At 37.1% G+C, this 21,649-nt stretch overlaps 1 protein-coding gene and 1 long non-coding RNA gene across 3 annotated transcripts in view; one reads left to right on the forward strand and one right to left on the reverse strand.

Moving 5' to 3' along the window:
- LOC310727961 overlaps nt 1-21,649 on the reverse strand; it is a 222,422-nt gene that overhangs the window by 21,353 nt on the left and 179,420 nt on the right. The gene's annotated exons all lie outside the window — the stretch shown is intronic.
- ryr2b (ryanodine receptor 2b (cardiac)) overlaps nt 1-21,649 on the forward strand; it is a 97,285-nt gene that overhangs the window by 11,013 nt on the left and 64,623 nt on the right. For both annotated transcript variants that reach the window (XM_083544504.1, XM_083544505.1), the window contains exons 15-50: nt 328-423; nt 1,022-1,140; nt 1,341-1,474; nt 1,948-2,189; nt 2,623-2,815; nt 3,085-3,304; nt 3,388-3,492; nt 3,986-4,089; nt 5,182-5,265; nt 5,564-5,723; nt 5,882-6,029; nt 6,625-6,833; nt 7,026-7,200; nt 7,896-8,104; nt 9,495-9,823; nt 10,912-11,026; nt 11,172-11,332; nt 11,455-11,614; nt 11,747-11,833; nt 12,184-12,410; nt 13,155-13,935; nt 14,627-14,827; nt 15,051-15,156; nt 15,292-15,438; nt 15,887-16,163; nt 16,667-16,781; nt 16,897-17,029; nt 17,251-17,354; nt 17,554-17,689; nt 17,761-17,947; nt 18,021-18,126; nt 18,215-18,335; nt 19,988-20,157; nt 20,315-20,538; nt 20,973-21,063; nt 21,145-21,285. In XM_083544504.1, coding sequence (XP_083400630.1) covers nt 328-423; nt 1,022-1,140; nt 1,341-1,474; nt 1,948-2,189; nt 2,623-2,815; nt 3,085-3,304; nt 3,388-3,492; nt 3,986-4,089; nt 5,182-5,265; nt 5,564-5,723; nt 5,882-6,029; nt 6,625-6,833; nt 7,026-7,200; nt 7,896-8,104; nt 9,495-9,823; nt 10,912-11,026; nt 11,172-11,332; nt 11,455-11,614; nt 11,747-11,833; nt 12,184-12,410; nt 13,155-13,935; nt 14,627-14,827; nt 15,051-15,156; nt 15,292-15,438; nt 15,887-16,163; nt 16,667-16,781; nt 16,897-17,029; nt 17,251-17,354; nt 17,554-17,689; nt 17,761-17,947; nt 18,021-18,126; nt 18,215-18,335; nt 19,988-20,157; nt 20,315-20,538; nt 20,973-21,063; nt 21,145-21,285 — 6,317 coding nt within the window. The remainder of the gene's footprint in view (nt 1-327; nt 424-1,021; nt 1,141-1,340; nt 1,475-1,947; nt 2,190-2,622; nt 2,816-3,084; nt 3,305-3,387; nt 3,493-3,985; nt 4,090-5,181; nt 5,266-5,563; nt 5,724-5,881; nt 6,030-6,624; nt 6,834-7,025; nt 7,201-7,895; nt 8,105-9,494; nt 9,824-10,911; nt 11,027-11,171; nt 11,333-11,454; nt 11,615-11,746; nt 11,834-12,183; nt 12,411-13,154; nt 13,936-14,626; nt 14,828-15,050; nt 15,157-15,291; nt 15,439-15,886; nt 16,164-16,666; nt 16,782-16,896; nt 17,030-17,250; nt 17,355-17,553; nt 17,690-17,760; nt 17,948-18,020; nt 18,127-18,214; nt 18,336-19,987; nt 20,158-20,314; nt 20,539-20,972; nt 21,064-21,144; nt 21,286-21,649) is intronic.

The raw sequence follows: 21,649 nt of genomic DNA on the forward strand, positions 1-21,649 counted from the left end.
AGCAAAAACCTCTGATAATCAGTAATACTTTTCTTTCTTTTTTTTAACATACAAAGTTTAGAATGCTATGTTTTACAAAGAATGTAAACAAAGATTGTACTGTGACTGTTTTCACTTGATTTTACTAATTTGATTTTAATTTTATTAGTTTAATGTTGTTAGTTAATAATAATAAAGATGATAATAATAATGATAATGATATTATTATTATTATTATTATTATTATTATTATTATTATTATTATTATTATAGTTATTATTATTATTATTATTATTATTATTATTATTATTATTATTATTATTATTATTGACTTTCTTTCCCCTGTAGCGGCACTGATTCGGGGGAACGAGAACAACTGCTCTCACTTCTCCAGCTCTCTGGACTGGTTAATCAGCAGACTGGAGAAACTTGAGGCCTCCACTGGTACATTTTTATTTTAATTATTCTCATTATTAACCACAGGTTAGTGTAAAAGTAACAAAATAAATAAATACCATGTTAAAACAAAAAAATATATGTACTTATATTACATAAACAATTTTAAAGGTTACATTGAATGAGATTTTTTTATTAAAAAAAAAAAAATTAATGTGCGGATTTTTTTCATTTCAAGTCATACATATTATTTTGCTCAGTCATAAAAAAGCAAATATTATAAAAGCAATACTTGTGCTAATTATAATATTTTTTTTAATAAAAACAATACAAATATAGTGTACCCTTAATAGAAGAGATGTTAGATAGATATAAAAGTTATTAAAAATTGCATATATATCATTATACATATTATAAATATACATTTATATTATATGGAACTACAGTATATTGATAGTATAGAGATTAGAACTGCTCTACTGCTTCTAAGTATAGTACAATTTTGTATAGTTACTTTTTTAATTAAATAATAAAACAACGTAATAATTAGATTGAAAGTCATATAAAATACACACCATGCTAAAAAGCAAAGAGAGATCAGCTGTGATAACAGTATAATGGCTGATTGCTCCTCTGTCTGCTGCAGGAATTCTTGAAGTGCTGCACTGTGTGTTAATGGAAAGTCCAGAAGCACTAAGTTTTATTAAAGAAGGACACGTTCACTCCATCATCACACTCCTACACAAACACGGACGCAACCACAAGGTACCGTGTGTGTGTGTGTGTGTGTGTGTGTGTGTGTGTGTGTGTGTGTGTGTGTGTGTGTGTGTGTGTGTGTGTGCGGGTGCACATATTGTGTGTAACGTAGTCATACACTGAGATGTCTTGTGTGTGTGTGTGTGTGTGTGTGTGTGTGTGTGTGTGTGTGTGTGTGTGTGTGTGTGTGTGTGTGTGTGTGTGTACAGATCCTGGAGGTGCTGTGTTCATTGTGTGTGTGTCACGGTACAGCAGTTCGCTCTAATCAGCACCTGATCTGTAACACACTGCTGCCTAAGAGAGATTTACTACTGCAGAGCCGCCTGGCTAATTATGTCACCAGGTACATTTTTTGAAAAAAGAAGTAAACAAAAACATATAAATAATCAAATGAACAAACAAACCAAAAAAAATAAGACAAAGTTATTTTTCAACACTTTATTAAAGAAAGATTTCACATTTTACTTCTTGACATCAAATGCATGCGGATTTATTTAGATTTATTTTTGGTACATTTTATTTAAAATCTAGACAACAATAATTTTTTTCACATTTTAGTAATTTACGTAAAGCTAAGAATTTTATTTTGATTTATTTTACCTGATTGTTTTAATATGAATTTTTTTGTGTAAATATTTTGTGTGATTACATATTGCCCACAATATATCACAGTATTTACAGTAGACATGTGCACTTTAAGTGTGCACCAAAATACCTTATGTAGTTATGTTCAAAAATTATTCAAACTTAATATCTAAGCAGAATGTTTAGTGTTGTTTCCTCAGCTCAGAAATGTTGTTGTTTGCTTGGTCTCAGTGTTCGCTCAAACATCTACCTCTGCATGGGAGACGACTCCTCCCAGTACAGGAAGTGGTATTATGAGGTGGTGGTCGAGAGGGCAAAGCCTTTTGTGACACCTGAGCCGACTCACTTGAGAGTGGGTTGGGCCTGTAGCGCAGGCTATCACCCATCTCCAACAGGAGGTTACGGCTGGGGATCAAATGGAGTTGGAGATGATCTGCATTCATATGGATTTGATGGCCTGCACCTGTGGACAGGTGAGATGAGACAGAAATGTAAACAAAATCGAAAAATCTTTCACAAATGAACTGCACTGATTTATGGATTTTTTTTTATCAAGTTATAAATATTAAGGTAAACTTTACAGTTGACATTCACAAACCTATTTTTTTTCCCTTCTTAGTAGTAGTAGTTTTAATCATTATCATTGATGTTTTTTTTATTTACATTTTAATTATTAAATTAATTCCATTTTAATAATTTGTACTTTTTAAAATATTTCCAAAGAATTAAATTTTTATTTTGTACTTTTTTGAAAAAAAAAAATGTATATAATAATGTATTTTTTATTTTTTTTAAGTGTTTAGTTCTCCTTTTCATTTGTATAAAGTGTTTTATAGTGAAAAAGGTTCAAGTTTAGTAATCAGACATTGCCAAAGCATTAGTTGCAGTACTGTAACCCGTGTGCAGGTGGCGTAGGTCACAGGGTCAGCTCGGCTAATCAGCGTCTGCTGAGGGAAGAGGATGTCATCAGCTGTTGCCTCGACCTCAGTGCGGCGTGTATTTCTTTCCGAGTGAATGGGCAGCCTGTGCAGGGGATGCTGGAGAGCTTCAACACAGACGCACTCATGTTTCCTGTCGTCAGTTTCTCCGCTGGAGTCAGGTGAAATTAAACTTCTTAAACTAAACTATCTTCCAAATGATGAATTATTATTTATTCAAATGTTTTGTTGTTTATATTATTCATTTATTTTCTAGAAAAAAATTACTGCATGCATAATTGTTTATTAAAAAATTTCATTGATAAGATATCAAATATTAGAAACCTTTAAATAATAATTTTTCTTTGAGCAGTGTTTTTTTCCACAATTAAAAAAAAAGAAATTTTTTGAAATGAATGAAAATGTAGCATTTTGTGGTGTTTTGTTGCAGGGTACGTTTGCTGTTTGGAGGCCAGCAGGGGGAGTTTAAATACTTGCCTCCTGCTGGATTCTCACCATGTGCTGAGGCTTTACTCCCCAGAGGGCGCTGCAGACTGGAGCTGTGTGAGGAGTTCACACGCGGTCACAAAAACGGCGGGCGTGAACTTTTAGGCCCTGTGGCATCCAGTGATCCTGTGGTCTATACCCCTACACCAGTGGATACCAATCAGGTGAGACACACTGATGATACCTCAACCTTTACCTTTTAGTAGTATCATGATTTCTAACCTGCGTGTATGTGTGTTTGAATCAGGTGATGCTGCCTCCTCAGCTTGAGCTGATCAGAGAGAAATTAGCTGAGAATCTGCATGAGCTCTGGCTGTTAGAGAAAAGTGAGCATGGCTGGACACATGGGCTGGTGAGTCCAAACACAACTACAGCATTACATCACTCTCTCACATCCTAACCATAACCTAACCCAACTACGTGACAGGGAAAAGATGAACAGACAAACAGAAAGAAAAATGAGACACAAAGAAAAAATACTAAGTAAGACAAGACATTTTTAACACCGTAAAGAAAGAAAGATAACAAGAGAAACAAGAGAAAGGAAAGGAAAAAGTAGGAAAAGAAAGAAAGAAAGAAAGAAAGAAAGAAAGAAAGAAAGAAAGAAAGAAAGAAAGAAAGAAAGAAAGAAAGAAAGAAAGAAAGAAAGAAAGAAAGAAAAAAGGGCACAAAAATAGAAAATACAACATAATTAGAGACTAAGTGTAGTAAGAAAAGAAAAGAATGGATGGATGGATGGATGGATGAATGGATGGGTGCAGGAATGGATGAAGAAATGGACGGATGGATAGATGGATAGAAAGAACCTGTATTCACATTGATTAGACTCTGTGTGTGTTGTGAAGGTGAGAGATGACAGTAAACAGGTTCACCCTGGACTGGTGGAGTTTTCCAAACTTCCAGATCAGGAGAAACACAACAAACTCCAGGCTGCGGAACACATGCTGAGGTACTGTTTTTTTTTTTTTTAACCACTGTAATATTTTGAAAAAATCAAACAAATAAATACATTAATACATTAATCCATTGTACATTAAATACTAATCCTTTACAGATCCCATGTCCAGCTTAATGGAAATCAATTTATTTATTTATTTATTTATAAAAAGTCCACTGATTGGTGAAAAAATGTCCTCATTCTGAAAGCACTGACTTTTAATAACAATCCTACTTATAATATCAAAATAATATCAGTGTGTCAGTGTGCTTGTCAAAAGTTTGAAAACACCACTGTAAAAAGACAAACTGTTAAAGAGTTGGAAATATGAAATGTAAAATTTTTAGCATTGACAGAAAAACACATGTAAGACAGTGAATAGGAGAGATGTTACATTAGCAGATTTCCTCAAACACACAGTTAAAAATGAAGGTGGAATTCTAATAGTTTGGGATTGTTTTGGAATAGGGAAGGTTGGAGTGAAAGGAATACTGACCCAATATGGCTGCCATTCCGAACTTCAACACCATGCAATTTCTTCTGAACTGTGGCTAACTAAAGCTAACTTCACCATACAAAAAGACAAGACCTGATGGATATGACTAAGCTTTGTATGCATTATTTAAAGAGCAAAGAGTTACCTGGAGTGTTATCTATCATGGACTGACCTGCCCAGTCACTGCACCTAAATCCTATTGAACTGCTCTGGGATGAACTTGATTGCAAGGTCAGAATGAAATCTCCAACTAGTGTAGAATAGCTTTGGCAAGTTTTACAAGAGGCTTGGCAAAGTATTTCAGCTAAATGTTTAAAAAAGTACTTGTCCAGATACCAATAATGTGTATAGCTGTTATTTAGGCTAAATGAGGATTTTTCAATCAAAATGAACTTTTACATTTATACATTTATATCTTTGTTTGGGCAAAAGAAATCTTTATACCATTTTGCAGAAAAAGGGAACATCCTTGTGTCTCTCAAAACAATTAAATATTAGACTTTTGACAGCCATTTAAACAGGAAGATATACTAAGAAGATAGTTGTTCCCTTGTCTCAGCAAGTTCCTACTTATATCCCGTGTCACATCGTTTTCTGTATTGCTGTAGATCCATGTTAGCTCTTGGAGCTCATATTGGACTGTCTGAAGAACATGCAGAGGTGAAGGTGAAGTATGTCGAGCTCTCGAACAAGTACGTTTCAAACAAAAAGCTTTCAAAATAAGCATGACATTTATTTTTTTTAAGAAAGAAAGAAAGAAAGAAAGAATACAATATGAGTATGAATAAGTAAGAGCCTATCCCTATCCTTATATTTATTGTTTTACCTTATATATTATGCTTAATTTTATACTTTATACCTTTCTACTTGAAAAAGTGAGAGGCAGCATGTGATGGAGGGGTGAAATGACTGAGCTAAGACCAGAATAACTAAGAGGCAGGATGCATTAAATGGTCCTACATTCAAACACTAAATCTTCCACCTGTGCAGGTATGAATTGTGGAATGGTTACAGGCCAGCTCCGGTGGATCAGTCCGGCGTTTTTCTCAGTGCTGCTCAGGAAGCTCTGGTAGAAGCGTTGGCTGAGAACGAGCATAACATCTGGGCCAGAGAGCACATTAGGCAGGGCTGGAGCTACGGACCACAGAAGGTATTATATTTATTCAGTATGTGCATATTTATGGATATTTATGTTGATTACAACCTCCTGCTGTATGTATTATGCGTTTGTCTATCTATGCTTTTCAATCCAACAGGAACCCTTTTTTTGAAAAACACTACTAATAGTAACATTCAAATTTTTTTCAGGACATTAAGGAGAATAGGAGCCCTCAGTTGGTGCCATTTTCACTGTTAGATGAAAGAAGCAGAAATTGTGTTAAAGAGCCAGCGAGGGATGTGTTAGGAACTCTGCTTGGTTTTGGATACACTGTTGAACCATCAGAGCAACAGCAGTGTGAGTTACTGACACACAAAGGATCAGAGATACTGATAAACAACAATAATAATCTGGTTGGTTAACACAATCAAAAAATAATTATTTATATTAATGCCATTTGGTAAACCCTTTTATACATAGGGTCTTGCAATTGTTTTATGTATACAACTAAGAAATTGGGGGTTAAGGGTCTTGCTCAACACCCCAGCACTGGCAAATTGTTGAACAGGCAAGTTGGTGAACTCATGACTTTTAGATAAAAAATCCAACATCTTATCCACTGAGCTACAGTTCCACTAATAGTTAAAGAGGCTTCCATATTGCCAGAAGATCAGAAGCACAAACTTAGCACATTCATTTGTGCGTTCCTCATTTCTTTGTAGATAAGACTATGTTAGTACGCAGAAGGTAGATCATGAATCATCCATCAATTCCTAATTATAGGTTATTTAATATTTAATATCAGGTTGATTAATTAGTCCACAGTTGGCAGACATCGTATTCGCACACTAATTGTGAGCTATAAATAAATAAAAAAAATGAATGACAGACTACAACTAAATATGTTCATGATATGATATGTTTAAATAATACATGATGATTTTGGTTCTAGACCTGGGCCCTGACATAAAGATTGCGAGTGAGCAGAGGTTTCGCATTTTCCGCGTGGAGCAGACTTTTGCAGTGCATGATGGGAAATGGTATTTTGAGTTTGAGGCAGTCACTGCTGGAGAGATGAGAGTGGGCTGGGCTCAAGTGGGATGTCAACCTGATATGGAGTTGTGGTCAGACGAGCAGGCCTTCGTGTTTGATGGCTCAAAGGTATTATAACAAGCAATTTTTCTTATGTATATATATATATATATATATATATATATATATATATATATATATATATATATATATATATATATATATATATATATATATATATATATAAGTAATTCTAGGTATAATTCCTACTGTATATAGCAACTTATTTTCATGACACTATATGTGGTCTTTTCTGTGTAGGGTCAGTGGTGGCATGGCTGCACCATCTCATTTGGTCATGTTTGGCAGAAAGGGGATGTGATTGGCTGTTTGTTGGATTTAAATCGAAGAACTATGATGGTTACTTTAAATGGAAAGCTACAATTGAACATTCATGGTTGTGAAATTGCTTCCAAAGGTTTCAATGCAACTGTTGGTAAGTTTATATATATATATATATATATATAGTCTTTGCATATATATATATATATATATATATATATATATATATATATGTATATATATATATATATATACATATACATATATATATATATATATATATATATATATATATACATATATATATATATATATATATATATATATATATATATATATATATATATATATATATATATATATATATAAACTTATATATATATGCAAAGTATATATATATAATGTATATATATATGCAAAGACTACACACATTATTATTTAATTATTATTGCTATTTAATAAACCTGTTATTACCTTTTATTACTGCTCTTATATTTTGTGTGGCATTACTTGATTGAATATAGAGTTAATTGTTGTGTTTTTAATTATTTATATTTTTAATAATTGTGAAAAATAAATGCATTAATAACACTTTGACGCAAATTCATTTTAACGGCACTAATTTTTAATAATATGCTATTAATGCCTTGAACATTTTTGTTTGACCATTTTTATTATAAATATAAATAAATATATAAGGCAACATTTTATATTTTAATTGATTGACAGCCCTCATTTTTTATTAACATTTTATGTGCATTAGTAATTACATAGTTATAACATGCCTATTACATAGTAATAAGCTGTGGTAGACATAATTTTTCATAACTGTAATTTTCTGTATCACAGGCTTTGTTCCTGTGTGTTGTCTGGGTGTGAATCAGGTGGGTTGGTTGAATTTAGGCCAACAGGTTGACACACTGAAATACTTCAGTGTATGTGGGCTTCAGGAGGGCTACCAGCCTTTTGCCTGTAACATGAGCAAAGATCCACCTCTCTGGATGAGCTGGAGAGATCCCCTATTCGTACAGATACCAGAGAACCATCCTTGCATACAGGTAAATAATGTGGTTATAATATTAAAGCTGTGGAATGCATATATTTTTGTACATGGTCTAGGTGGTTTCAGATTTAAAAAGTATCAGTCAATAGCATATAATTATTAGTATTAGTAGTCTAGGATGTCTACCAAAGACACTCAATGAAATCTTTTTAGTATGGTAGTGAGGAGACTGAGGTTCTCATCACCATCATTTACATAGACACTTTAATACCAAAGGGAGGTTTCCAAAAAGTAAATAATTGTCTGGTGCATTTAGGGCACAGCAAATTAATGAAGCATAGGACAACAAGAGAGACTTGGCCATCTGGCTCATCCTGTACTATGCATTCTCTGCATGTTGGACCAGATAGCCATGACCATGCACCATTACCAGGCATAGGGGTAGCCAAGCAAAGGTGCCAGAAAAGGAATGTAATGTGTCTTTGAGAGAAGAAGTAATATGTTATGGCAAAAGATATAAGGTATCCAGTGATTCTATGGCTCAGATTTGTGTGGCAGTCAAGACCTGCAAAGGAATGCAGAAGAGGCCATGCTGCTAAATGTTTCCCAGCTGCACTACAGTGACTTGGTATGATTAATAATCACAGGAAGACTGAAACATTTTAACTCTCGATTACGAAACTAATAAAGGAAGAAAACAATGCAAACTGATTCAAGGGGATTTTCGAGTAGCTGTGTAAAGGTAGGCATGAAGAAGCAAGATCTATGAATTGAAGTAGGAGCCGGACATAGACAGTAGGGTAACATGAGTGGGTATATGGCAGACAGAACTACAGTGCATACATTTTCTTGTCCAGAAGAAGATCTCTAAAGCACATTCTGATATGCAGCTCAAAATGACCTGGGATTAAATCAATACCATTGGTACCATGATCAGGTACTGAAAGCTAATGTAGAAGCCATCAGGCTGGCTTATCCCAGCATTAGCAGGAAGTGAAAGTTCACCTTCAAAATGCAGTTATGGAAGAGTGATCAGTGGATCCAGACATACATGGCACACTTTTAGCAGATATCCTTGAGACAAGACAGTCCCCTAGTCTCTAAACCAATTAAGAACATTGTTAGAGTTGATATTAGTGTGTAAAAAATATTTCTTCTAGTACCCCAGTATCCCAGCTACCCCTCAGTCTATACAAGCACTTACTAATAATATACCCCAACTATACCCCACTGTCCTCTACATATGCCTCTTTTAACCCAACCACCTGCATGTCTTCCCTCACCACATCCATAAACCTCCTCCTTGGCCTTCCTCTTTTCCTCCTTCCTGGTGGCTCCATCCTCAGTAGTTTCCTACCGATAAGATACTATTACTAATAAACTATTAAAAAAGGCCAAACAGTGTATGTGATAATGATGTAAACTTTGTTTTATTTTACTCCTAGGTTAGTTATATTGATGGGACGGTTAGCCAAGCACCAGCTCTGAAGGTCACCCAGCGGTCAGTAGGATTAAATGAGAGTCCAAGTACTGATGTTGAGTTCTATCGCCTGAGCTTGCCCATAGAGTGTGCACACATATTCACCAAACCTAAAGATGGCACAGTACCTACAGCTAGCAGTGTGACATGCCACATGAAGGAACCAGAAGAAGGAGAGGTGGATTCTGACTTTGAAATGCTCATGAAGTCTGCCCACAAACACACAGGCAGTAGAGATGAATTTGACAGCCATAAAGATCATGCCCAAGAAAAGCCTTCAAGGCTAAAGCAAAGGTCAGTTCACTGTAATTTGTATTAGGCTTACCGCAAAAGGACAAGCATGTGGCCATACGTTTGTAGTAAATAGCATGAAAGAATTTTAAATAAAAACAACTTTAGCTGATGATTGAACTTATACTTAAATTTTCATTACAAGCATAAAATACATGGGGCATTCAAGTCACACCGGGACTTTTAAATTTGGATGCTAGTGTGGCAGTACTACATGCAGTGGTACAGTAAGTGGCTAGTGTGTTCTATTAGTCATAGATAGCACACATGTTACGAGGCAGTCCAGAGATTGTCAATCAAGATGACAGATAACAGTGTTAGTTCATGTGAGGAAAGAAAGTTGCCTTGCCATGTACCTTACAGCACAGTGAAATTCTTTCTTTGCATAGTGATGGGAAGCTGGGGGTCAAAGTGCAGGGTCAGCCATGATGCAGCACCCCTGAAGCACAGAGGTTTGCTCATGGGCCAATGAGTGACAGCTTGGTAATACAGGGCTGTGAACCCCACAGTACAGTGACAAGACTCCTAGCCCCAGTTAGACATTTGAATGGTGTAGACATTTCAAAGATGGTTGTCCAGTACAGCAGTGGTTCCTGTGAACATTCAGTGCCTGATCCTGGATAATCGACACATAACCTGTGGTGAAATTGCAAAAGAGACTATTCTTTATGTTGGATCGGTGAACACAATCATTCACAATCATTTGCATTTTTAAAAAGTTAGCACATGCTGGGAATCAAGACAGCTTTCCTCTTTTGGCTGCCTCAGAAGAGTTGAAGTCTGCACTGATTTGCACCATTTTTGGACCGTCAAATGAGTTCCTCAGAGTTCAGCCTTTCAGAACCGATTACAAAGTGTAGCAGGCTGTCCTAGGATGATTAAGGCGTACTGACAGATCTTTCAATGCTACATTTTTCCAGGCGTTAATAAAACGCTGGGATAAGTGTATAAATATTTGACTTGAACACCCCTTGTACATTAACTAGTTTGTGTGACACAGGCAGAAGTACTTTTTTATTTTTAGATTGTGAATTTTGTTCAGTATTGTACCCAGATTTGCTTCTTTTGGCTCAGAGTTTGGTGCTTTATAGGTTCCTTTTAAAGAAGAAATCAGAATTGAACACTAGTAGCTCCTCAGCCCGGCTACTGGAGGAAGTGCTGGCAATCGAGAGAGACAGTGATAACCAACTTGCCAACTGCACTAAGGTTAGGGGTATATACTTTGTTTATATATATATATATATATATATATATATATATATATATATATATATATATATATATATATATATATATGTATATGTAGTTCTGACACTGTGAGATTTTATCTTTTTCTTGTTTTTTTATGCAGTACTACTATTCTGTGAAGATCCTACATGGGCAGGATCCATCCTGTGTCTGGGTTGGATGGGTCACTTCACATTTCCGCTCTTATGACCAAACCTTTGACCCAGAGAGAGTGTGTAGTGTGACTGTCACACTTGGGGACCAATGGGGCAAAGTTCTTGAGAGGTTAATGTCATAATCACTGTGTCATTAATATTATATCCTCTAAAAGGAATGTAACAAAAATGATATAGTCATGTTAAGCATTGGTGCAAGGCTGATTTGATGTCTGTTTGTATTCCCAACAGTGTCAAGTGCAACTCCTGTTACATGGTGTGTGCAGCAGAGAGTAGTAGTCTTTCCAACAGCCGCAGTAGCATGAGGCTGGAGATGGGTTGTCTGGTAGACACAGCAACTGGATTCCTTACTTTTACTGCTAATGGAAAGGAGTTGGGAATCTTCTATCAGGTAACTATTCCAAACTTTCTTGACATATCTTGTTCTAGTTGCCATAATCTGCTGCTTGGGCCTATTTTGAATATGTATAACACTTTAAATATGTAATTAAACAAGCTGTATTTTTTTTTTTTACTTTTTTAGGTGAAACCAGGTTCTAAACTATTCCCGGCAGTTTTTGTCAAAGCCACCAGTTCTGAAGTCTTCCAGTTTGAACTTGGACGAATTAAGGTAAAGACAGTGTAATCATTTAGACTGACAAGCAATCTGGATACTATATATATCTTTTGTATTCAATTCAATTCAGGGTTATTTTGTAAAGGAAATTTACAATAGACACACTTTTATAAAGCAGCTTTTATACATTTAAAAGTATATTTATTTTGTTTTTTGGGAGAAAAAAGAAACTGTCCAAAAAGAAAAACCTATAAATTGTAAAATAATGTTTACTGTAATAAAAAAAATATAAATTTATTTTACCTGAATGTGAAAAAGAACAATCCGCACTATTCTGACTTAGTGAAATGTTAATAAGATTTTGTTCTATACTTTCAAAATCAAAACCAATTCTCTCCATGTAGGGTGCTTTGCCATTGTCTGCTGGTTCTTTTTGGAGTGAGGGAAAAAACATAGAGCCTCAGTGTCCTCCCAGGGTTAATGTTCAATCCCTAATACCCATGAAGTGGTCACGGCTTCCTGAGCATTCCCCACAGGTGGAGCTGACACGACTTGAGGAGAGGCATGGCTGGAAGGCACAGTGCACTGACAGTCTACAGGTCCTGGCCCTGCACATCCCTGAGGAGGACAGGTCAGGGGGAAGGGGCTTATTTGAAAAAGAAAGTGTTGTTATTTAATGTTTTGTACCGGGTTTAAAAAAGTAATAACATTTTTACAGTTTTCTTTACCTTTACTTGGCATCTATTTGTTTGTTTATTTCTTTATATATGGTGACAAATAGGCAAGCTGTCATTTACTTTTAGTGATGGACAAAGTACACAATCCATGTATTTATATTAAAGTAGAGATACACTAGTTGAAATATTACTTCAGTAAAAGTAAAAGTGCTCCATTTAAACTTTCACTTGAGTAAAAGTACAAAATAAATTTGACTTCAAATGTACTTAAGTATCCAAAGCACTATGATTTATTATGTATATAATGTTCTATTTTTGTCACACGATTGTTGCTTAATCAACTCAGTTTTGTTACTCTTAGCACACCAATCTATTAATAGAATGATATTAATGACTCAAACACTAATGGATATCTATTTAAATTATCATGAGCCCAAAACCTTCTTTTCAACTACTTAAAAAAAAAATCACGCAAATAAGTGCACAGGTGCTGTGGCAAGTTCGAGTCAGGAGATCATTTATTCCACTCAAAATGTTCTGCTGAACTGTGTGTTGGTGATAAGTAGATGCCTTAAGCTACTTAAGTACAGTAATGAATAACAGAAATAAATTACCGTGTTACTGTCCAACAATGTTTACTATTGAATTCAACTTCACACCTATGCAGATTTCTGAATTTCTGTTTGTTCCTGTTTCAGGTGCATAGACATTCTTGAACTCTCTGAACTGGAAGACCTGCTTAAGTTTTATGACCACACCCTCCGTCTTTATTCTGCCCTATGTGCCCATGGAAACATCCCTGTAAGCCATGCCTTGTGTAGCCACATTGACCAGTCACAGCTTCTATTCGCATTGCGCTGTTCGAGAATGCCTGGGAATTTGCGAGCAGGTTTCTACAACTTATTAATGACTGCTCACCTCAGTGCCCATAGCAGTGCCAGGCAGGCTACCACCCACGAGTATATTGTGCCAATGACCGATGCTATGCAAACTGTTACACTTTTTAAAAACAAGACAAAGCAACACTGCCTTCCAGGAAGTAACACCAGCACCTCTTTGCGACCGAGAATGCACTTCAGCTCACCTTGCTTTGTTAGAGCTAGCAGCAACAATTCTAATAAATCTGAGGATAGTTCCTGTCAAAATAGTCCTGAATTTCCACTTGACGTGTTAAAAGCTGTGCTGACAGCCATGTTGAAAGAGGCAGTTCTTTCAGTCGGGAAGAATATTAGGGACCCTGTGGGAGGCAGTATAGAGCTACTGCTTGTTCCTCTTCTCCAACTCCTCCATACACTCCTTCTCATGGGTGTATATTGTGACTCAGATCTGCAGTGTGTGCTTTCCCTCATCCTCCCATCTGCTTACATGATGTATGAGGATGGAGAGAATGATATAGAGGGGGAGGAAAAACCAGGAAGAGCCCTTGCTGACCAACAGACTTTGTTACAGATGAAACTACCAGAAGCAGTTAAAGTACAGGTATGCAGTAATATAATAATAGTTATGAAAATAATATTAGTAATATGAGCTGATATCAAACATTTTTGAGACTAGCTCCGTTTAGTACTTTATTTATCCACATTTGCACACTCTCACCTTCAAAATAGTCGTCTTGCACAGCAATACAGTGACCCTAGCATTCCACAGTGGTGTAAAAATGGGAACCTTTGAACTGGATCTTCATCTTCGGGAAGAGGTCAAAGTCCACAGGAGGGAAGTTGGGTGGGTGCGCAAGTGAGATCATGTGGATTGTTCTCATAATGCACCAGTTGGCAAATGGTTTCGACATTTTTCCGGGGTTGAGTTTGTTAAAGGTCTTTCTGGTCTCTTAACATCTTCCAGTGATGTTCTTCCGCTCTTGAAGTGCGCGTGCCACTCAAAACATCTTGAACGACTCTTTGCAGCATCGCTGCATGTCAAACATGTCTGTGGCAGATTTGCCCAGTTTCACGCAAGAATTTTACATTTGCACTTTGTTCTAACTTGTTGTCCATGATGAAATTGCAGACATTGTACGTGATCAGAAAAGCACCAGTTAGCATCATTAGTCTTGAAGATTTTTGGTACCACCTCGTATTTTTAACAAGTTCATGGTATTCTGTTTTTAGTAGTATTTAGAAGGTTTTTATGCTTGATTTATTTGTTCAGGTTCGTATTCATTCTCTTGTAGTTGTGTCACCTGTTGCAGTATCTTTGCGACTCTCAGCTGCGTAACAGGATCGAGGCCATAGTGACCTTCTCTGCTGACCTTGTGGGTCTTCTCCAGGGCAACCAGCGCTCTCGCTATATGGAAGTCATGGATGCGTTAAACATGTCTGCTGCTCTCACTGCCCGCAAAACAAAAGAGTTTCGCTCTCCACCTCAAGAACAGGTAACCAGGCAACCATCCAAAGTTAAAGATCATGGGTATTAACAGTGCAAATTTTCTAACAAAGAGACATCAGTTCATATTTTTGTATTCAAACAATAATATCTTCAAAGGACCTTAAGAAATAGATAAAAATAAGTTACATTTTCTACCCAGAGGCTTTAAAACAATTCATCTAATGAAAACGACCAAATAAACCGAATTTAATACTGTTTTACTTCATTAGATGAACATGTTACTAAACTTCCGGGGCAAGGCACATGATTGCCGCTGCCCTGAAAAGATTACAGAGTTGCTCTGGGATTTCCATCTGGACCTTAGGAGCCATTGTGGTAAAAACAATAAGCACAGAAATATATGTGCTAACAATACATATTAATAATTACCATGGAATTATTTAAACCACTAGTTTGTAAAAGTGTTAGTGTAATAATGTTGGCCTTAACAAAGATTTTTGTACTTGACAGGACTTGAAAGTATTGAAATCTCAGGTACTGGGGTAGATAATGAGAATCAGCCTATCAGGAATCGACTAAGAGACTTGGTGGACAAAATGGCCCGCATTAAAAGAAGAATGTCAGGTGTTTTTGAAGAGGAAGTTGTGGTTAAACCAGGTAGGATATTCTTTTTTTTTTTATATTCCTCCCTTGCCATGAAGCGGCAAGGGCCTGATGGCTTGCTAGCCGTTTCCATTGCAGTTTATGGGGTTGGGGTGCTAGCCCAACACTTACCCTCTTCCCTTTGCATCCACGCTTGGAACTGTCCATGGTGGATTACTTTATCCCCATTACCACAACTGAGCACCAATCGGGGTTTAAGGGATTTGTTCAGTGTAAATGTGTGAGCCTGGTTTAGCTGAAAGTCGAAACCACATCCCCTAGATCCAAAGTCCAGTACCTTAAATGCTAGGCTACCACCTCCCCATGAAATTCCCTACATCACTAACACGTTTAAATATTTTGATTCCTTACTGATATATAGTTATTGTTTCTTACCAATCTTCTCACGTTTTGCATAATCTTGTATTGTATTTTTTTTTTCGGTCTTTATACATTTCTCCAGTTTCTCTTCAGTGGCTGATCTCAGACACTGTGATACGTTGGGCTCATGAGGGTCCATTGGAGGACCCAGTTCTAGTACGGGCTGCATTTGCACTCCTGCACTACCAGTATGCTGGTTTGGCCGGCAAAATGTCTGCTCCTTTGCATAAAGCCTACTGCATCACTCAAAATTCTGTAGAGGACACACTTAGCCTGCAAGAGGCATTGGGACGAATTCGATCACTACTTACAGCCAGAATGGGCAAAGAAGAAGAAGAACTCATGATACAAGGACTTGGGTAAGAGACATTTTTTTATTATTTTCACATGTGCATTTTCATTGCAGGCATTATATTGGCCATGCAATTAAATACATTTACTTTGGTTTATTTAATTAGATCAGACATTTACCAATTTATAAAAATAAACCTTGTGTGTTCTAGGTTGTGATGAGTAGAGACAAGATGCAAACATCTTACCTAAAACAAATTACAATAATATCTGATCTTATGACACAAAGGGGCACATTTAAATAAGGGTCATTCAAAGTCAGAAATAAGGAAAATAGATTAGGAAAACCAAAATAAAACAAATTAAGGCTCATTCAAATGTAATTATTCAGAGGATTTAACCAAGCAAACTAATCAAGAACTAAAATAAAATAGATTAATGCAATCAGGAAATAAACAAGTGACATGACATTAGTTAAGACAGGAAAGTGTTGTGACAGGTGGAATTTGGAAGTACCTCACTACCATGTTTGAAATCTGATATCATGACAACTATACTCTTACCTCTGTAGTGATATCATGAAAAACAAAGTGTTCTACCAGCACCCGAACCTGATGAGGGCACTGGGTATGCATGAGACTGTCATGGAGGTGATGGTCAATGTCCTGGGCACCAGAGAATCCAAGGTAGGTGCATTTCCTGCGATTTTCTGCAAACACACAAACACAGGCCATTTCCATTTAGATGTTTCTATTGTTTACTTAATGTAATATTTAAGATAAAAACTCTCTTGTCCACAAGGAAATTAGGTTTCCAAAGATGGTGGCCCACTGCTGCCGTTTCCTGTGTTATTTCTGTCGAATCAGTCGCCACAACCAGAAAGCCATGTTTGATCACCTGAGCTACCTGTTGGACCACAGCAGTGTTGGACTTGGTACTGTATTTTTGCTAATCACAATACTAATCGCGATTCTCTATTGGTTCCCAACGTGGGTTAATGTATATTGTGGGTTACTTTACGGTTGTTTATGGGACACCTGGCTTTCAAATTCAGCTTTTGAACGTAAGAACTGATTGTCCACAAACAATTATTATACACATGGAAATGAATAATCAACCCCAAGTTGAATAAGAAGAACATTATTGTTTTCTCAGCATCCCCCTCCATGCGAGGCTCAACCCCTCTAGATGTGGTTGCTGCTTCTGTAATGGACAACTACGAGCTAGCATTAGCACTCACAGAGCCGGACCTGGAGAAGGTCAGAACCACTCTTGCTTACTGTCTTCTCGCAACCATTTTTTATTGATCTGGCTATATTTCAGAAAATAATGTGTAAGTTTGTTCACTAGAGCAGGCTCCACCCCAGTGATATTAACAATTTATTAATGCAATAAATATATTGATGAATTACTTGCACACCATATTGTATATTTCTTCTCATGTTGTTTTTTCTGTAGGTTGTGCAGTATTTGGCAGGCTGTGGTTTGCAGAGTTGTACATTGCTCCTCTCTAAAGGATATGCAGACATAGGCTGGAATCCTGTCGAAGGCGAGCGATACCTGGACTTACTACGCTTTGCAGTCTTCTGCAATGGTAAGAAAACCGTCAGATCATTTGTCTAATCATGACTTTAATCTTGGAATACTAAGGCTATTCTTTTGCAGGTGAGAGTGTGGAAGAAAATGCATATGTTGTCGTCCGGCTCCTGATTCGCCGACCTGAATGCTTTGGCCCGGCCCTCCGAGTAGAGGAAGGAAACGGTCTCTTGGCCACCATGGAGGAAGCCATCAAGATGTCAGAAGAGGAGAACGGAGTGTCTTTTTTAAAAGCCTACCAGTCGAGTAGCACACTGTAAGTCTCTGTTCCCTCTCTTTCTTTCTGCGTGTGCATTTGTAAATTGCTCACTTTTTAATTTGTTCCTTAGCAACATTCTGGATGATGATGGTGATGTCATCCACATGGGTCACGCCATCATGACCTTTTACTCAGCTCTTATAGACCTGCTGGGCCGCTGTGCTCCTGAAATGCATGTGAGTGATTGTTATAGGAATCATATCATCAATGTAGAAAACAAAACTAAAATTAGAGTTGATTATTTAAAAATGTGTATGTGTGTAGCTGATAGAGGCCGGTAAAGGTGAGGCTATTCGTATAAGGGCCATTTTGAGATCTTTGATCCCTGTGAAGGACCTGGAAGGAGTCATCAGTATCCCTTTTCCACTCCCTTTTTTGGATAAAGGTACACCATCAATTCCTTTTTACTGTTGTAATAGACAATGGCAATAAACCCAAACAATGCAGACATAATATGTTTCTAAAATGCCACATGGTGCTGTGTCAGAATCGACTTACCAATAAAATTTCCAAGCAAACAGATGATATTTTTATGAGCAATTAGGAAAGATAATGGTCTTTGCAGCACCCAATTGTATTCTGGCTAAGTAGCTAACTGTGAAATCAGTTATCATAATAATTAATGTAATATGCATAACTTGATAGTCATTAAACTTAAATAAAAACAAACAGATTTAGCTTTCCTATAATCTACATAAAGTAACTTGCTAGCTAGCATTCAATAGCCAGGTCACACTCTTGCTCATGACTTGTCTTGCAATCAGCTGAAAAATGGCATTTAAAAAAATCTACAATCTCACATGCTTTTAATTCTTCTCTGTTATAACAATCAGCATTTTAATGTCAAATGTACAGTATATGCTAAGTCATAATGATCTCTGAATGTTACCACATTTGAAAGTTTTTGTTTATCCAAATAGCACTTCTTGTTGTTTTGTGCTAATACATAAAAACAACTGTATAAAATTTAGCTAATGTTAACCTTTTATAAACACGAAAGTGGATCATTTCCAGCCTTTTGCAAACAGTTCACTTAGATAAATTAATACATTTCAGTCACTTTATCATTCCCTTTATTAAGTGGCTGAAGTGGAAAAGTTGCTAAAAAAGTTGCTGATGTGAAAACAACAATAAATAAAATGTGGAATGTAATTTGTTTTTTTTTTGTGAAGATTTTTATTCTTTGGTTATAGAACTTCCACAAGGAATTTAAAGAGAATACGTCTGTCGCATACATCGATCAGGCATAACATTGACATTATACCATGACCAATGAGTGAATAACATTTGATTTTCTCTCCATCATGGCACCAGTTAGTTGTTGGAGTATATTGGGCAGAAAGTACACTATTTGTCCTCAACGTTGTTTGTCAGGATAATCTGGCCAAAATATGGACCCTGCAGATGCACCAAAGTGTTGGGTTTGCCCCGCCTGCATGCTCCATACCTGGACCCACCAGAGACCAGCCCAAGGAGGCTTGCTCCACGCTTTGTCTGGCTTTTCCCGACTTCCAAGGCATTCCAAAACTTTGCTTATTGCCTGGCTCAAAGACGTTCGTGCCTGTCCAATTGTGATAGCTAGTTGACTGGGTCAGAGCAACAGCAACAGTGGTGAGCCGGCGACAGGGTCATGGGCAGGAAAGGCTCACTGATGCACGTGAGGAGTGGAAACTGGCCCGTGTGGTCTGATCCAACAGATGAGCTACTGTAGCTCAAATTGCTTAAGAAGTTAATGCTGTTAATTCTTGATGGGTCGGGGCTGTTTTGTCAGCAAAAGAAGGATCAACACAATACTAGACAGGTGGTCATAATGTTATGCCTGATTGGTGGCCCTAAATGTTATGAGTTCAATTCCAAACACCCCCAAGCTGCACTTCTGGGCCCTTAAACGAGGTTCTTAACTCCTTAGTAGGGTTTATGAGAATTGCTGTTCTAGATAAGGGTGTCTGCCAAATGCTGTAAGCATAAATATATTCAGTCTGCACCCCATAACTATTTTCAATCTGCATAAAGGATATCCCTAATGATTAATTTCAGATGGTTGCATGATGGAGCCGGACATGTCCAGGTGCTTTTGCCCAGATCACAAGGCATCCATGTTACTGTTTCTGGACCGAGTCTATAGTATCCAGGACCAAAACTTCCTACTCCACCTCCTGGAGAAAGGCATCCTGCCAGATCTGCAAGCTGCCGTTAGCTTGGAAAGTGTAAGAACCACATTAAAGACCAATACAATGGTGTATGTATGAACCGAATAGTAGTTCAGTATATTGAAACAGATCAGTGTGCACACAATTTATTGAAGCCACAGTAGTATACTTTATATATATATATAAATCTCTTTTCTCCTCTATCTCTCATTAGGATGGACTGGGTGGTACAGACATGGCGTTGGCTTTGAACCGTTACTTGTGTGGGTCCGTGTTGCCATTGTTGAGTAAGTGTTCGTCACTGCTATGTGGCCTTCCTCTGATTAGGACAGGAACAGTGCAAGGCTTCCTACAAGCACTTTACCATCTTTCTAAAGCCAGCAGCCTTACCAAAGCCCAGCACGATGCCATCCAGACCTGCCTGCTCTCGGTGTGTGGGTGAGTTTACTCTAGTGTCACATTACCTTCCACATAAAATTCACTACAATGGCATTTTTTGGTTTACTATTATTTTATAACTGTAGCTGCACCACTTTATACTTTTCTATGTGCAAGTTTGTGGACACCTGACTATAAGATTGGTACTGTATGTTTTTTTTTTAACATCTCATTCCACATTTGGTCTCTATTTGCTGTTACAATAACCACCACTCTTGTGGTTATTGAGATCTTTGCTTATTCAACCACAAGGGTAGGATTACATTTATTTTAATTATTTATAATTCATACCATGTACTGATATGGGTGAGTTGAGGAGGCTTGGGGTGCAGTCAGTGTTCCAATTCTTCCTAAAGGTGTTTAACAGAGTTGAGATTAGATCTCTATAGCAGGCCACTCAAGATCTTCCACTAAAACCATGTAAACCATTGCAGAAAACTGAAGCCGTCCCTGTTGCAGCCCCTACTGCGAAATCTCACAGTTGACGTCCCACAGCTGTCAGAGAACACCAAGATGCCACTTAAGGTCATTGTCAAATCTGTAAGAGATAAAGATTATTAACACTCCATTGTTTTTAAACTCCTTTTGTGACACATTTGTCTACAGCTGCTGACTGATCATTATGAGCAGAACTGGAAGTACTACTGCATGGCTGGTGGGTGTGGTGGTTTTGGCTCTGCCTCAGAGGCAGAGCTTCAGCTGAGCAGGAAGCTGTTTTGGGATGTTTTCAGAGCATTGATGAAAAAGGTACGCTTTAGGAACTGGACTAAACCCTGAGAGGAGTGCGATACACCAGACTTGAGGAATGTGTTTTTCTTAGACATAAATCAAACTGTGTGTAAACCAAGAAAAATCTAATGTACAAAATGATTCATTGTAGTTACACTTGTGGAAGCTTGGAAATCAGCCAGGAATCCAATGTATGGGATTGCAACAGAGGAACATAAAAAATTAACCATAAGATCACAATTTCAGACTTGCAGAGTTAATTATTGTTATTTGTAACATCAGAAATGACTCACAAAACACAACACACAGACAATCATCAGTGGAACCACAAGTGAAATCTTTAGACAATAAATGAAGAGATGCAGTACTGCTTTTTCTGCAG

This window comes from Silurus aristotelis (genome assembly GCF_946808225.1).
Source record: "Silurus aristotelis genome assembly, chromosome: 6".
NCBI classification, from domain to species: Eukaryota; Metazoa; Chordata; class Actinopteri; order Siluriformes; family Siluridae; genus Silurus; species Silurus aristotelis.